Below are 15,920 nucleotides of genomic sequence, written 5' to 3' on the forward strand. Positions count from 1 at the left end.
TCCACATAATCTTCATCAGGATCATCACTAAAATAATCAAGTTCAGGTGAATTAACAGGTGTAGTAGCATTAGGAGTTTCAGCATTTTCAATTTGTCTAGACTTAGCAATCGTAGCATCTAGAAAGGATCCCAATGAACCACTATCATCAAGCACAGCAGAAATATTATCAATATTATGAGAGTTTTCAGATTCAGCAGAAGTACCCGCATGTGAAGCATGTGGCGGTGAAACAAGTTTATCAATCACAGATGGTGAATCAAGTGTAGCGGAGGTACTCAGGATTGTACCTTTTCTTGTAGTGGATGGCAATATGGCGATCTTAGTATCGCGAGGTTTACCCATGATGGAGAATTTGCAGCGAACAATATCAATCCAAGTGAACTTCCAAATGAAGCTATGCTCCCCGGCAACGGCGCCAGAAAATAGTCTTGATGACCCACAAGTATAGGGGATCGCAACAGTCTTCGAGGGAAGTAAAACCCAATTTATTGATTCGACACAAGGGGAGACAAAGAACACTTGGAAGCCTTAACAGCGGAGTTGTCAATTCAGCTGCACCTGGAAACAGACTTGCTCGCAAGAGTTTATCGAGAGGTAACAGTTTTATAGCAAAGCGATAGTGAAATAACAGCAGCAGAGTAACAAAGACAGCAGTAGTGATTTTAGTAAACAGCAGGATTAAAATACTGTAGGCACGGGGACGGATGACGGGAGTTGCATGGATGAGAGAAACTCATGTAACAATCATAGCAGGGCATTTGCAGATAATAATAAAACGGTGTCCAAGTACAAAGCAATCAATAGGCATGTGTTCCATATATAGTCGTGCGTGCTCGCAATGAGAAACTTGCACAACATCTTTTGTCCTACCAGCCGGTGGCAGCCGGGCCTCAAGGGAAACTACGGGATCTTAAGGTACTCCTTTTTATAGAGTACCTGAGCAAAGCATTAACACTCCGTGAACACATGTGATCCTCACATCACTACCATTCCCTCCGGTTGTCCCGATTTCGCCACTTCGGGGCCATTGGTTCCTGGACAATGACATGTGTATACAACTTATAGGTAAGACCATAAACAATGAATATCATGATGAAACAATAACATGTTCAGATCTGAGATCATGGCACTCGGGCCCTAGTGACAAGCATTAAGCATAACAAGTTGCAACAATATCATCAAAGTACCAATTACTTTACACTAGGCACTATGCCCTAACAATCTTATGCTATTACATGACCAATCTCATCCAATCCCTACCATCCCCTTCGGCCTACAGCGGGGGAATTACTCACACATGGATGGGGGAAACATGGCTGGTTGATGTAGAGGCGTTGGCGGTGATGGCGGCGATGATCTCCTCCAATTCCCCGTCCCGGCGGAGTGCCAGAACGGAGACTTCTGGCTCCCGCGACGGAGTTTCGCGATGTGGCGGCGTTCTGGAGGGTTTCTGGCGACTTCGACTTCTCCCCGTGCGTTTTTAGGTCGAGGCCGATAAATAGTCCGAAGGAGGGCGTCGGAGGCCGGCCGAGGGGGCCACACCACATGGCCGCGCGGGCCCCCCTAGGCCGCGCCGCCCTATGGTGTGGGCCCCTCGGGCCTCCACCTTAATTGTCCTTCTGGCTCCGTCAGTATTCTTGGAAAATAGGGCCTTCTGCATAAATTCCGAGGATTTTCCCGAAAGTTGGATTTCTGCACAAAAACGAGACACTGAATCAGCCTCACTTAAAAAGCGTTAGTCCGTGTTAGTTGTATCCAAAATACACAAATTAGAGGCAAAACAATAGCAAAAGTGTTCGGGAAAGTAGATACGTTTTGGACGTATCAGGACCCATGAGCCAGCAGCTTACTTAACGTTTCAAAGGCGGCATGAGATCGAAAGAAAAAGGCAAGTGACAACTCTAAATCTGAATGTCTGAAATTCGTATCTCATGCAAAGCAACATCTAGTTGGTTTTAATCTGATATCTGGCAAATATTGGCTTATTCATTTGGCAGCTCAAGTTTTTTGTTATTTGAAACTAGCTAACTTGGTCTTAAATGTGATATCTAAACACAGATTAAGGACAATGGAGCAGAAGGATTAGCATTTCACTTGATGGCTGAACCTAAAATGACAGGCATGTCGACCACGACTAGTGCACGCAAGAGAAAGACCTGCAGTGAGCCAGTATGTGCTTAGTACATGCATCTTATCTTATCTTGTGCTTATTTCTGCTACATGCTGTTATCTGATCTCTACATTGCGTAATACATGTTTGAATAGTTAATTGTTGTAACTATTTTTGCAATATTACCAGAATGCATTTTTAGTGAAGCAGTCATCATTAGAAGATAGTCGCCAAAGCGACCCTGTGCAACATTATGATGTAAGTCTGCTTAGTACAAGTTCCATACATTGTCTTATTTATGCAACTTGTTATTATCTTATATCTACATTGCATAATAAATGTTTGAATAGTTCACTGTTGTAACTATGTTTGCAATATTACTAGAATGCAGTTGTAATGAAGAAGTCCTTAGTAGAAGATAGAGCGCAAAAAAGGTTCCGGGGTGAGCCTATGCAACGATATAATGTAAGTCTGTGCTTAGTACTTTTGACTATCTCATATCGACAATGCTTAATACATGTTTGCATAGTTCATCGTTTAACTCTTTTTGCATTATTATCAGAATGCAGTTCTGATGAAGCAATCTTCATCAGAAGAGAGGCCCACAAAAAGTTCTGATCTTTCTTCTGATGCATCCTCTCATAGACGTCAACCTAGACCATTCCTTTCATCAAACAGTAAATATCTCAAGGCTGTACTTTATAAAAGACATGGTATTGCTGCTTTAAGGTCTGTAGCTGATATGTTGACCAAGAGTACATAAGATTCAATCAAGGCAATTGCCAAATGTCAACGTGTTATTGATGATGCTAATAGAAGTCCTCAATGATTCTATGTATTTTTTTTTTGGGCACATTAATTGCCTTGTAATTTTCCTAGTTATTTTATTTGTGTATGTAATTGTGTGTATCATTGATATCAGATTTTAGGCTCATGAAATTTAATGCAAGTTGACTAGTCAAACAACCAGGGCCCTACAACAGATTGGGCCGGCCCATTAACTGTAGTGTGGGACCCACTTTCATTTTGGGCCGGCTCACTTACATATTGGGCCGCCCGTTAACACGATAGTGGGCCCACATGCTAATTGGGCCGGCCCACTAACTTGGTGGGCCAGCCCAATTGCTTTTGTGGTGGACCCCACATACTAAATGGGCCGACCCTTTAACAGGAAAGTGGGACCCACCTGTGTTTTTGGCCCGGCCCACTATCTTGTTGGGCTGGCCCACTTGCTATATGGTGGACCCCACATACTAAATGGGCCGGCCCTTTAACAGGAAAGTGGGACCCACCTTTGTTTTTGGCCCGGCCCACTTACTTGTTGGGCCAGCCCACTTGCTATATGGTGAACGCATACTAAATGGGCCGGCCGTTTAACAGGAAACTGGGACCCACCTGTGTTTTTGGCCCGGCCCACTATCTTGTTGGGCCGGCCCACTTGCTACATGGTGGACCCCACATACTAAATGGGCCGACCCTTAACAGGAAAGTGGGACCCACCTGTGTTTTTGGCCCGGCCCACTGGCTTGTTGGGCCAGCCCATTTGATCTATTGTGGACCCCACGTACTAAATGGGCCGGCCCGATAGCAGGATAGTGGGACCCACATGCTAATTGGGCCGGCCCAATAACTTCTTGGGCCGGCCCACTTGCTTTAAGGTGGACCCCACTTGGTAAATGGGCCAGTCCGATAACAGGAAAGTGGGTCCCACATGTCTTGTGGGCCGGCCCTTTACCTGTTGACCGGTCAAACGAGTGCATTCGGCCCGGCCCACATGCTTAGTGGGCCGGCCCATTAAAGTTTTGACCAGTCAACCTTAGAGGTTAGGCCCGGTCCACGTAACTAATGGACCAGCCCAGCTATATAGTTGACCGGTCAAACTAAGTCAGCTGGCCCGGCCCGCAAACTTAATGGGCCGGCCCGCTTAAGACGTGGCATGCCTCGTGTGGGCCTACCATCTACCACGGAGTTTCAACCGGTTAACGCCGTTAACTGCCAGTTAACGGCGTCTGCCACGTGTCAGTTTGCATGACGTCAGCAGTCAATGGGCTCCCGGAAACTCTTCTGCAACGGTCCGATTTTCCGTGGCGGAAGGGCGCCCAAGCGCGACGGACCGAAAAAATCGTCGTAGGACTTTTCCTGACGCAGTTTCGACAACAGAACCCATATCGTCAGGTTAGGCCCATAGGCGACGAAAAATACCCCTTAGCAGACGATTTTGGGACGTCGTCTATCAGAACTTTTCTTGTAGTGGTAGGCGTCTTCGATGACTGGGTGTTTCCGCCTACAGATGCAAAGGCGGCGTTCAAGCCCATGGACGAGGGCTCTATTGCAATCCTGCAAGAACCCAAGAACAATCATTTTTCAGTGGCCACCTCCTGCGAGGCTTGTAACTCAAACTCTACCTACTCAATGAAAAGAAACCATATAACTCAGATTTTGTAGTCAGACAACTGCGCCCATGTAACTCCCTATTGGATGATTGCAATGTTAAAAAAATGGTATAGCTGGTTCTAATTCAAACAGATGAATAAGGGCATCTAGTCAGAGTGTTTTGCAGCTTATTACAGATAATCAAATGAACAAGATAAATCAATACTAATAGTTACGATTAGTAATCCCACATGGTCAATAACTGGACAGAAATATGAGTAATGTGGACCATTTGGCTGCCTAAGGTAGCAGGATCAAAACAAAGTACTCCTATATAGAAATGCAAATGACCTCTGGAATATGGAGGCAACTATTCTGAAATGGCACAGGTGAATATAACACTGTGACATCTGTGGCAGATAATGAATTCAGAAAGGACCTGAAAACAATACTGCTCATGGATCCATTTATCATACAATCCTGGATAATAAACGCTGCATAATTCCTTCTCCTGATGCAATTGTTGAGTCACTGCCTCAAGGTAAGCATTAACAGAAAATCCGCTCTGTAAACGAAACAGGAAACACCAACCAGCTATGTCAGAAGCTTGAGCTCGTATGTTTTACCTGATTAATTTCTAACGTTGGAGCATAGAAGCTTGAAAGGTTGAAAGGTTCCAAAAAGAAACTGTGAAGATTTAGAGAACATGGTCGGAGAGCCAAGTCCAAGTGGAACGATCATGATCTGACCACATTAAGCAAAAATCAATCCGTGAGATACAATGCATTATTGGGACTCACATTTACCGTAAAAATCTCTACGAGATTCATAGGATTTATTCCCCATTATTTCTAGCGTGAACATATAAAAGAACATCTAGACATGGGGGAGGGGGATACCTGATCTCCGCCATAGAGAAAGCAGTGCAGTGGAGCTCGAGAGGCAGTAGCAGCTCTCCATAACCGGGAGTACGAGTAGAAGAAAAAAATCCACCGCAAAATACCACAGATGGTTGCGGCGATGACGACAGGACGGAGGGATCACGGCTTGGCGTGCCCAGGGACGCGGTTCTGCAGCAGGAAAACGGCGTTCCGGAGACGGCCGGGCAGGCAAAGACGGTCGCCTGCACGGCCACCGGTGCTGCTGCAGCTGCTCCTAGACGTCACCCTCCTTGTCCTCCGCCGCCGGCCTCCTTCTCCTTCGTCTCAGGCCTCCTTCTCCTTCGCTGTCGATGGATCAAGCCCCACCGTCGCCGAATCAAGCACCGCCGCTCACGATATTGGGGCACCGACTGAAAAAAGTGATCCTAAGCTGATAGAATCCATCATCTGGGAAGATTTGGCGAGGAGGATGGGGGTGGGGGTGGCAGGAGGTGGCGTCAGGCGCGTCGTGTGGGCAGTCAGGCGGCGGCGTCGGTGGAGCACGCCATCAGGGCGAGGGTTTGGTCGCTGGGTTCATGCTTCCATCACGACGATGTAGCTGGGCTTCGGCCCAGTTGAGCCCGTGCGGAACGAACGAATGGTCGACGAAGCTGACGAAGAAAACATTTGACGTATTGGCAAAATAAGGAACATGTTTCTCCTTTTTAAGTAGTGTAGATACTCCTCACACTAGCGTGCTCACCAGACACAAACACAGGCATTCGGTATATGTCAAAAACAAAAAACAAAAACACAGGCATTCGGTCAGTTAGGGTTCGTCCCAGCCGCCACCTACCTCCTGGCCGCCGCAGCTCGATCTCCGGCGACCGGTGGCGCCGCCCTCCTCCAGCAGGCGGAACGAGATCCCACGGCCGAGAAGACCTAACTCCGGGAGCCGATTCGTCGAACCCTGTGGCCTCTGCCCCGACCCGAGCTCCCAACCGGCCGGCCACCTGCGAGCTTCGCCGACGAACTCTTTGCCGTCGACCTTCTGAGCCGGCGAACCCCCGATACCCCCTGCTCCGCCACCAGACGCGACCCACTCCAGTTCAAGGTAACGACCACTCCTTCCCATCCCGTATTGCTTTTATTTGTAGATTGGGGGTCCTGCTGCGCATGTAAAATAGATACTATAGGCATGTACGCTGTTCTCTGGTTCCGATTGCTACTCCTCTGCTGCTAGATACGTCTAGGCTTGATGCAGATTCCAAATAGCTCAGTACGTATGCTCTTTGTGGCAAGGAACCTTAAAAAATCACACCCGATATGTAATTATTGCTCTTTGTGGTCATGTACATATAAGTACACTTGTTTAGTAACATTTTCAATTCTCAGTAGAAAATTAGAGAAATGTTGGTGAGTGTGTGCTCTCAACTTACACTGCAAGTTACTTTTTTTTATATTTTCCACTGAATTTTTTTTCAGGCAAGCATTAATAATTTGTGCTCCAGTTCCACGCCTTACTAAAGAAATGACTTATCTTAAATCTCTTCTATTATGTTTTCTTCAAATTGCGATCTACAACAACTATGCCTATATCCATCCACTTATATCTTGTGTGGAACTACAAAGATGTTGCATTTAACTTGCTGCTTCTGTCTATGTATGCATTTGTCGCTTATATTGACAAGTATTTGTTGATGCACAAACATATTTTTGTCTTAAATTATTACGGCAACTTGCCTCACTAGACAATCTTCTTTTTTATTTTATTCACTGCCCTTGTGAATGAATGCCTGTGAAGGAATGCTGCTATACGCTTATGTTGACCCGACTAGTAGTTGTTGATTAATTCACATGATGCAGATATTTCACATGGACTGATCATGACCTGACTTCCAATAACTAGAATGGGTATGTTCCTTTGAAGGATGTTATCAAATTGCGAAGATTTAAGTACTCGTATAGTAGTCGATTAGAACGGACAGAAGAAAAAACAATACTATCATAAGCCGTGTGCACATAAACACAAACATTTGGTGTCCACAATAGGCTGCAATGTATTCTTCGATTTCTACTAGGATGAAATGTATTTTTACTCACTTTTGTTCCATCATCAAATTTAGAGAATGCTAGATCATCAAAGAACCTAGTGGTACTTCTTCATTGAAGATATACGTCTTACCTTTTCAAGTTGTGAGATGCACCAAGAGGTTCCGAGTGAGGAGCAACCAGGGTGGCCTGACAATAGGGCGACCGGGTTCAGAAGCAGCAAGGCGAGGGAACGACGGAGCTTGGCGCGTATCCAGGAGAGGTCTCGTCGGTAGTGAGCGAGAGTGCAACGGCGATAGGCGAGTGGTGGAGGCCGTGATGGAGATGCAGCAGCTTCTTCTGAATCTGAGAGTGAGCTCTGAACAAAGCGGTTGGGCAATGGACAATGGACTGAGAGATGGGATATAGGCCTACGGCGCCTTGTTGGGCCAAGAGGCATTTCCAATCTCTCATCCCATTGTCCCTTGCCCAACCGCTTTGTTCAGAGCTGACTCTCAGATTCAGAAGAAGTTGCTGCATCTCCATCACGGCCTCCGCCACTCGCCTATCGCCGCCGCACTCCCGCTCACTGCCGACGAGGCCTCTCCTGGATACGCGCCAAGCTGCGCCGTTCCCTCCCCTTGCTGCTTCTGATCCCGATTGTCAGGCCGCCCCCGGTTGCTCCTCCCTCGGAACCTCTTGCTGCACCTCACAACTTGAAAAGGTAAGACGTATATCTTCAATGAAGAAGTAGCACTTGGTTCTTTGATGATCTACACATTTTAGTATTCTCTAAATTTGATGATGGAACAAAAGTGAGTAAAAATGCATTTCATCCTAGTAGAAATCGAGGATTACATTGCAGCCTATTGTGGACACCAAGTGTTTGTGTTTATGTACACACGGCTTTTGATAGTATTGTTTTTTCCTGTCCGTTCTAATCGACTGATATACGAGTACTTAAATCTTCGCAGTCTGATAACATTCTTCAAGGGAACATATCCGTTCTAGTTAGTGGAAGTTAAGTCATGACCAGTCCATGTGAAATATCTGCATCATGTGAATTAATCGACAACTACTGGTCGGGCCAACATAAGCGTATAGTGGCATTCCTTGACAAGGGCTGTGAATAAAAGAAAAAAGAAGAATGTCTAGTGAGGCAAGTTGCTATAGTACTCTAAATTTTTGTAAGACAAGAATATGTTTGTGCATCAACAAATACTTGTCAATATAAGCGACAAATGCATACAGGAGCATCTTTGTAGTCCCACACAAGATATATGTGTATGGATATAGGCATAGTTGTTGTAGATCGCAATTTGTAGAAAACATAATAGAGGAGATTTAAGATAAGTCCTTCATTTAGTAAGGCGTGGAACTGGAGCACAAATTGTTAATGCTTGCATGTGGGAAATATAAAGAAATAAACTTGCAGTTGAGAGCACACTCTCACCAACATTTCTCTGATTTTCTACTGAGAATTGGAAATGTTACTGAACAAATGTACTTATGTACTTACTGTTATTGGTATGTACATGACCACAAAGAGCAATAATTAAATATCGGGTGTGATTTTTCAATGTTCTTTGCCTTTGACAAGTAGCGGAGACTGGTTGATTTCTTCACAATTGCACAGTTATACTTTTGCTTGATCTAGCTGTTTCCGACTTATTGATATATGATAAGATGCCCCTTAAAAAAAAGATGACAAGCCGTATGTCTAAAAATTGAAGCGGTTCTGCTCTTTGTTTTCAGATGATTTAGAGTAGGTTCTTCATTAGTGCATAACTTGATAACCTTGCCTGGTGAACTCGATAAACAGTAGAGACCAGTGTGTTCCCAAGGCACTAGCTTGAAACCTAGGCTGCACATTTTGTCACTTCATACGATCCACAATATCGATGAATCCTGGAGTATTTTGACACCTTGACCTTTGTCATTGTTACTACACGTATTTTAGTTCTACATTGGAGCTCTGTTATTTGTCATGCTATCTTGCTGTGATAAGGCCTCACTGATCTAGAAATACAGACCATGATCATTGTGGTGTGTCGTGATCATTTGGGTGACTACCCTGTATTCTGCGTGATGTGATTCAAGGCCTCACTGATCTAGAGTCATTTTAAGGTTGACTCGTTGAGAGGCACTATGGCTCGGAGATGAGCTCCAGGAGCGAAGATTTTTGTGGGGCATCCAACTGTCTTGGCCTAGCTCTTTTACTAAGTTGTCTCATCCTCTTTTCAATATCTGGGAGTGTGTTCTACCCTGCATGAGAATAATTGTTTAACGTTGTGTCCAGATAGAACAGATACAGTACCAAAACAAATGAACATATGTACCTTCAGTTTTAGATTGATCGCAGATCGGTGCTAACTTCGATAGCACCAAGCAACATTTCACAGCGTTCGTAAGGAAATCTCTAATTTAGAAAACTTAGCTTAGTCCCAAACAAGTCAGAAATGTTCAGTTCAGCCCAAAGCACATGTGCCCACACCATGGTTGATGGTCTTTTTCGACAAAGAGCGCATTTACTGAACTCATGGCTACTCATCAAGGTGATACAAGCAAAATGATTTTACACCCGACCTCTGCATATATAGGATGCTCACAAACATAAAGTAAATGGCAAAAAACATAGTCATGTAAGACTGAAAGGATGCCTAAGGTGGTAGATGGATGATCCGGGGACTGTTTTTTCATCCATGTGGATGTGGGTAAAGACATGCTTACACTGTTACACACCTCCCGTTTCAAAAAAAAGACACTGTTACACACCTGCTCCAATCGCATACACACCGCCGTAAACAGCTCGCGGTATTCACGTCTCTGAAGAGTAGGTCACAGACAGGGCAAGTGTGTACATGGGTAAACAACCTACAGTGGGGATGAATTTTTACTACTACCGCTGTCCATAAAAGGATGTCGCAAGTTTCTCTAATTTCAATGTATCTAGACACTCTTTAGTGTATTGATACATTTGAATTTAGACAAATCTCCGGCATTCTTTTATGGACGGAGGTAGTATTAAAAACCATTTCATTTCTACATAGTCATATCGACCACATTAAGGCTACCGCTCCCACCCAAACAAAGATTCCACACTTGTGATTAATTTTCGCAACCAATTGCAAGAAAAGATTTCACCACTACAAGACGGATACAAAACTGAAGCAAGCTGGATGACTGACCATATAGAAAGGTCAAACTTGCAATGGAAGAACAAAATTTTAATATTCTCTACTTTAAAAAAAACATTTTGTGTTCCTGGTCAGTTGCTTTTTGCGAGCTTAAGCATGGTTGATGGTCTTGTAACCATGTGAGGTGGAGAATTGTCTTGCAATGGTGCAGGACTTACAGATGACTCTGCAGCGGAAAAAAAAAACAGCACAGCCTTATGACCACTGAATCAATGTTAAGTAAATCGTTAATTAGCGCTGCTCGGTTGGCTAGCAGGTAGGGGATTAATAGCATAATCGGTCATTTAATCAGTTTATGGGCTACTTGGTGACCTTACGAGGGGGATTGGTTGGACAATCGTTGAATTTTTTAACAGGGCCAAATAACAACTAGCAACAGATTGATCATCAATATTAATTCAGAACCAGAGATATTAACATACTGCATTGCTTATATTTTAGCTTCGCTATTAATCTTCTCTTTTTTCGGCTTTACAAAACTTTATCCAGAGAAGATTGTTTCCAAGAAAACAACAATAACAACTACCTAACTCTTAACACACTGCATTATTTTGTGAACATGTGCTTTATCCATATCAATTGTCATCAACGAACTTTGTTTCCTTATTACTAGTTCGTGATTCTTTCCTTTTGCATCTTATAAAAAGGTACGCATGCATAATGCAGTCTCTTGGCTTTGGGACAACCAACCACAACAATAAGTATGCTACCTACCAACTGGTACAACCAAATCTTGGACATTGTTGAGATAATTACCACAGCATTGACCAGTACTACAATATTGGTACATAAATAGATTTTGAGGAAATTCGTAGTAAAGCAATACAAAGTTATCAAGCCCAACAAATGAGAGCGGAAAACATTACCAAAGTCATATGTATCTGCATCAATCGATCTGTGCATGTTATGATATAGGTAGTGTATGTAGGACTGAGAAGCATCGGTAATCCAGTGACGATAGTACCATTGTAATAGGATACAAAATAACGCTCCAATCTGACACGGGGTGAGTAGTATCTTAAAATGGGATCGGTGGGGGCGGGGTGGGGGCGGTGCTCGTAATCATTTAGGCAACTTTCTTGGTCTGTCAACGTTGATGTTTCTAAGCCTCGTTGATCTGGCGTCACTTGAGGCGTTTGTTTTTGGAGAAGCACTGGTGCTCGAGACAGACCAACAGCAGCCGAGATTCTTGGCAATGTCCCACTGACTTGGCGTGATTCGCTGCCATGACTCTGAACACTCATTATCCGGCGAGGTGTGCATAACATTGAGGTTGATCCCTGTTAGAACCAAAAACTAGTTGAATTTGGCCCAGGTATTTCTAACACAAGCAGAGCACGAACATAAGACGAAGAACAGATGTGATTCTTGTTTTTTCTGATGCCTTGCATTGCCATTTGCATTGCTTTGTCTCGTTTACATAGTGATCACGATCATGCAAAGTCCAAACCACACGCTGCGGACTCCTATGTTTGATTTTCACTAATATAAAGTTTATGTAACTTCGTTACATCGGCCCGATTCATAACACATTTATTTATTCATGTGTGAACCTTGGAGGTTGATGGCAGCCAGACATCAGTTAGCAATTGTGATTGTACCTGTTTCCCAGCTTCATCTTGCTTTGTACCGATTCCTCCTTTTGGCTAGCTCCAGAATGGGTCTTCTCAGCATCATCAGAAAAATCAAGCGCAAGGAAAAGGAGATGCGGATTCTCATGGTGTAAGCATCACTTTCCAATTATTCTTGATTATCCTGTTGAGGTGCGATGCTTTCTTGACTTTCTAGGTTTGTGTCATTCAGTCCTTTGCTCTTCTTGATTTATTTCTGCTCATGTTAAATTTTACAGTGGCCTGGACAACTCGGGTAAGACGACTATTGTGCTCAAGATAAATGGAGAGGACACCAGTGTCATTAGCCCTACACTTGGCTTTAATATCAAGACCATCCAGTACCAAAAGTATGTACTGTATGCATTGTTTGTCTATCAAGTTGAAGATGCCTGAACAAAAACGATTATTTCTTTTTTTTTTGAGAGGAAAAAAAAAACGATTGTTTCAGCTGATGTTATATTTGATCATTCCAATTCTGAAATGCCACTTGTCTTGGAGAAATTGCATATTAGTTTCAGCACATCATATATAGTACTAGTTTTCATATCATCTTATCAGTTATTTCTATGTGATATCATACTTCTTAACTATTGCAACTATACCATCGATTCTGTTATGCCAAAGGACAAGGGCAACCTAGCCTTGTAGTTTCATCAGATAGTTAAGGAATAACTTTGCACTGTGAGCTTGTTATTTGGAGGTTCAGGGATTCTTCAGAATTAATGCTAGCGGAGAGTATTGATGGTCCCGTAGTATTCAAGGTGTACAGCAAGGTGCTTATGGAAAAGCTCATTGTCCAAGGAACTAAGACAGGCAGATGTCCACAGATATTGTTTGGTAGTTTTGTGAGTTTAATTGCTGCACAAGCATCAAAGTATACTTTGGCATGCATGTTTTCAAGTGGCAAAAGCTTCAAAATTTTGACAGCTTCTTGATTCCCATCAGTCATGAGTCTTGATTGTCAAAATTCATTGAGATTGGTGAACAGCCATGGGGAACAGCCAAGATTATGACAAGGTTACCGTGGCAGGTACTCGCTGAACATATGGGATGTCGGGGGACAGAAGACCATCCGTTCATATTGGAGGAACTACTTCGAGCAGACTGACGGCCTAGTTTGGGTGGTTGATAGCTCTGATGTCCGAAGGCTTGATGATTGTCGTGCTGAGCTCCACAATCTCTTGAAAGAAGAGGTAAACTGCATAGCCAATCACACCATAAATTGTTTCATTTTTGCTTCGAATAGTTTTTAGCTGGAAACTAGCAATAAAGAATGGCTGTTGTTCGGTGTTTCTTTACTAGGAAAAGGGAAAGTCTTGAGACTGGCAATAAAGAATAGCTCTTGTTCAGTGTTCCTTAATTTATGCATTATCTTGTTCAATTATTCAGATGCAGATCTTGTAAAGTGATCCTTGAAAACTTTGTTACAGAGACTAGCTGGATCATCATTGTTAGTCTTTGCAAATAAACAAGACATCCAGGGCGCTTTGAAGCCCGACGAAATCGCCAAGGTAAAAGTCTATTCCAGTATGGATGATTTACATTCACCAGATGGACATGTTTTTGTGTGCATCTCAGAAGGCAATCCTGCGAGCTTGAGTTAATTTCCCTCTGTGGTGGATTTCAGGTTCTGAACCTTGAAGTGATGAACAAGGACCGGCACTGGAAGATCGTGGGGTGCAGCGCCTACAGCGGCGAGGGTCTGCTCCAGGGTTTTGACTGGCTGGTTCAGGACATTGCCTCCCGCATCTATGTCCTCGACTGAAATAACACCCCTGCTGATTCATCAACCGTAGACTGGAATGGTTTTGTATATCAGTAGATATATAATCTCTGCTCTGAACCGGATGCAGATTTTCATCTCTAACCTTTGGCAGACGTGTAAAATATACATGAAGATACACTAATGCTATGGATGATTAATTCGAAATCATCAAGGTGTTGCTTGACGCCATATATATAGTCTCTGTATGTTTTATGTTGCTCAGAGCATTGCCGATTTGTGGATCACTAGAATGATAGTCTGCTACTCTGACTGCTACCATCTTTTGTGAACTGTTGCTATGACATTTGTTGTTTCATGCATTGAAACGAAAACCCTCTGCTGAATAAGCCATCCACAGGAAAATGGCTTTGTAGATCGGCAGATGGACAATATCTACAAATAGAATGATCGGATTGCAAATTATGCTATGTTATGGCTTCTCAGATCAGTACATCAGTACATGCCTAGATTTGCAATTCTAACCTGGTGCTGATCCAGATCAGGATTCTTAATTTGCAGTGAGTTTCGACTACTGTGCATAAACATGATTCCATATAAAAGAAACATGATTCACAAAAAAACAAGTCAAAGAAGTAATCAAAACATCTGAATCATCAAAGGAACATGGTAGATAACAACAGACTTTCATCTCGAATTCCCACTTAGATTTCATTCACTGATTGATTCAAAGGTAAACATAGTTCCAACACATCACATTCCGACCCGATCCATGGAATGAAAAGGGATTGCATCTCGAAACGACCCACAGACTGACATGACACAGACTCGACTTGATCGATCTTCTTCCTCGCGGAACCAGAACCAGCTCAAAGTTAGTTGTCACCCAAAAACACGACAGACACGGACAGAGCAGAAACCAGTAACACCAACAGGACCGATGATAAAACTAGGGATAACTTGATGACGAAGAAGAGATGACTGGCCGCGCGAGCAGGCCCCAGCGCTCAGTTCCAGCGGTCGCTGCCGCCACCACCGCCGTAGCCTCCGCCCCCGCGCTGGCCGCCGCCGCCACCGCAGCCACCGCCCTGGCCGTAGCCGCCGCCACCACGGTCCCCGCCGTAGCTGCCGCCGCCACCGCCGGAGCGGCGTGACTGGGCCTCATTGACGGTGATGTTGCGGCCGTCGAGCTCCTTGCCGCTCATGGTCTCGATGGCGTTGCGCATGGCCTCGTCAGTGGCGAAGGTGACGAAGCCGAAGCCGCGGGAGCGGCCTGTCTCGCGGTCGTTGATGATCTGCGCAACATGAATCGGAACGAGTTTCGTCACAGATCTAGCGTGCGAATGTGATACAGCGAGCAGATCTGGAAGGAGTGGAGTGGGGAGGGGAGATCGGATGAACTGACCTTGGCGTCGAGGATCTCGCTGTCCTAGCTGAAGGATGACCTGATACTTTATTGATGAAGTTGGGCATCTCCAAGTTTTGATGCTTGTACCTCATGGATATTTTTTGGAGTGATATGGGCATTCCAAGCTTGAGCTTTTGTCTATCCTTCATCTTATCACATCATCCTTCTCTCCCTACACTTAAAATTTTTCTACATACAAAAGTTCACACAATTTTCATTTTATTCAAGATAATAAATCTACTTTAGTTCAGTTTTAACACAAGTCAAACATCCATTAGAACATTAGCTACTATAGAAACTTCTTTTAAAAGCTCTTTCTCTCAAAAGAACTCAAAAAGAAAAAAGATTAACAGTAATTGTAAATAGTGGCAGAAATCTGTTAAAACAGAACAATAGGTGAAGATCGATTTTTTCGAAAATCCTCTGTTGATCAAATCGAAAAGTGCAAAACTAATGAAAGTTAGATAATAACCCGGGGCATATGCTAAAAAATGTTCAGATCAATCCGACGTTCTGGCTGAGAATATGAATTTTTTTTGTGACAGTACATAATCTGTTTCGAGACAACAACTTCCCCAAATCTTACCTTCTTCCTATTAGAGA

The 15,920-nt window shown here is 43.8% G+C and overlaps 1 protein-coding gene, 1 long non-coding RNA gene and 1 pseudogene across 2 annotated transcripts; 1 reads left to right on the forward strand and 2 right to left on the reverse strand.

The window, feature by feature from the left end:
• Positions 1–4,365: 4,365 nt before the first annotated feature.
• LOC127291844 (uncharacterized) lies at positions 4,366–6,032 on the reverse strand. The gene is made up of 3 exons (XR_007844774.2): positions 5,385–6,032; positions 5,112–5,229; positions 4,366–4,449 (listed from the first exon to the last, which is right to left on the reverse strand). It is a non-coding gene; the product is annotated as an uncharacterized lncRNA (long non-coding RNA).
• Positions 6,033–6,108: 76 nt separating this feature from the next.
• Positions 6,109–14,119, forward strand: LOC127291843 (ADP-ribosylation factor-like protein 2). The gene is made up of 6 exons (XM_051321164.2): positions 6,109–6,459; positions 12,145–12,295; positions 12,423–12,533; positions 13,217–13,379; positions 13,617–13,697; positions 13,814–14,119. The coding sequence occupies exons 1-6, from the start codon at positions 6,135–6,137 to the stop codon at positions 13,949–13,951; spliced, it is 969 nt and encodes a 322-aa protein (XP_051177124.1). The 5' UTR covers positions 6,109–6,134; the 3' UTR covers positions 13,952–14,119.
• Positions 14,120–14,594: 475 nt separating this feature from the next.
• On the reverse strand, positions 14,595–15,466 carry LOC127346585 (glycine-rich RNA-binding protein 8-like; annotated as a pseudogene).
• Positions 15,467–15,920: the final 454 nt, after the last annotated feature.

This window comes from Lolium perenne, chromosome 4 (genome assembly GCF_019359855.2).
Source record: "Lolium perenne isolate Kyuss_39 chromosome 4, Kyuss_2.0, whole genome shotgun sequence".
Classification (NCBI taxonomy): Eukaryota; Viridiplantae; Streptophyta; class Magnoliopsida; order Poales; family Poaceae; genus Lolium; species Lolium perenne.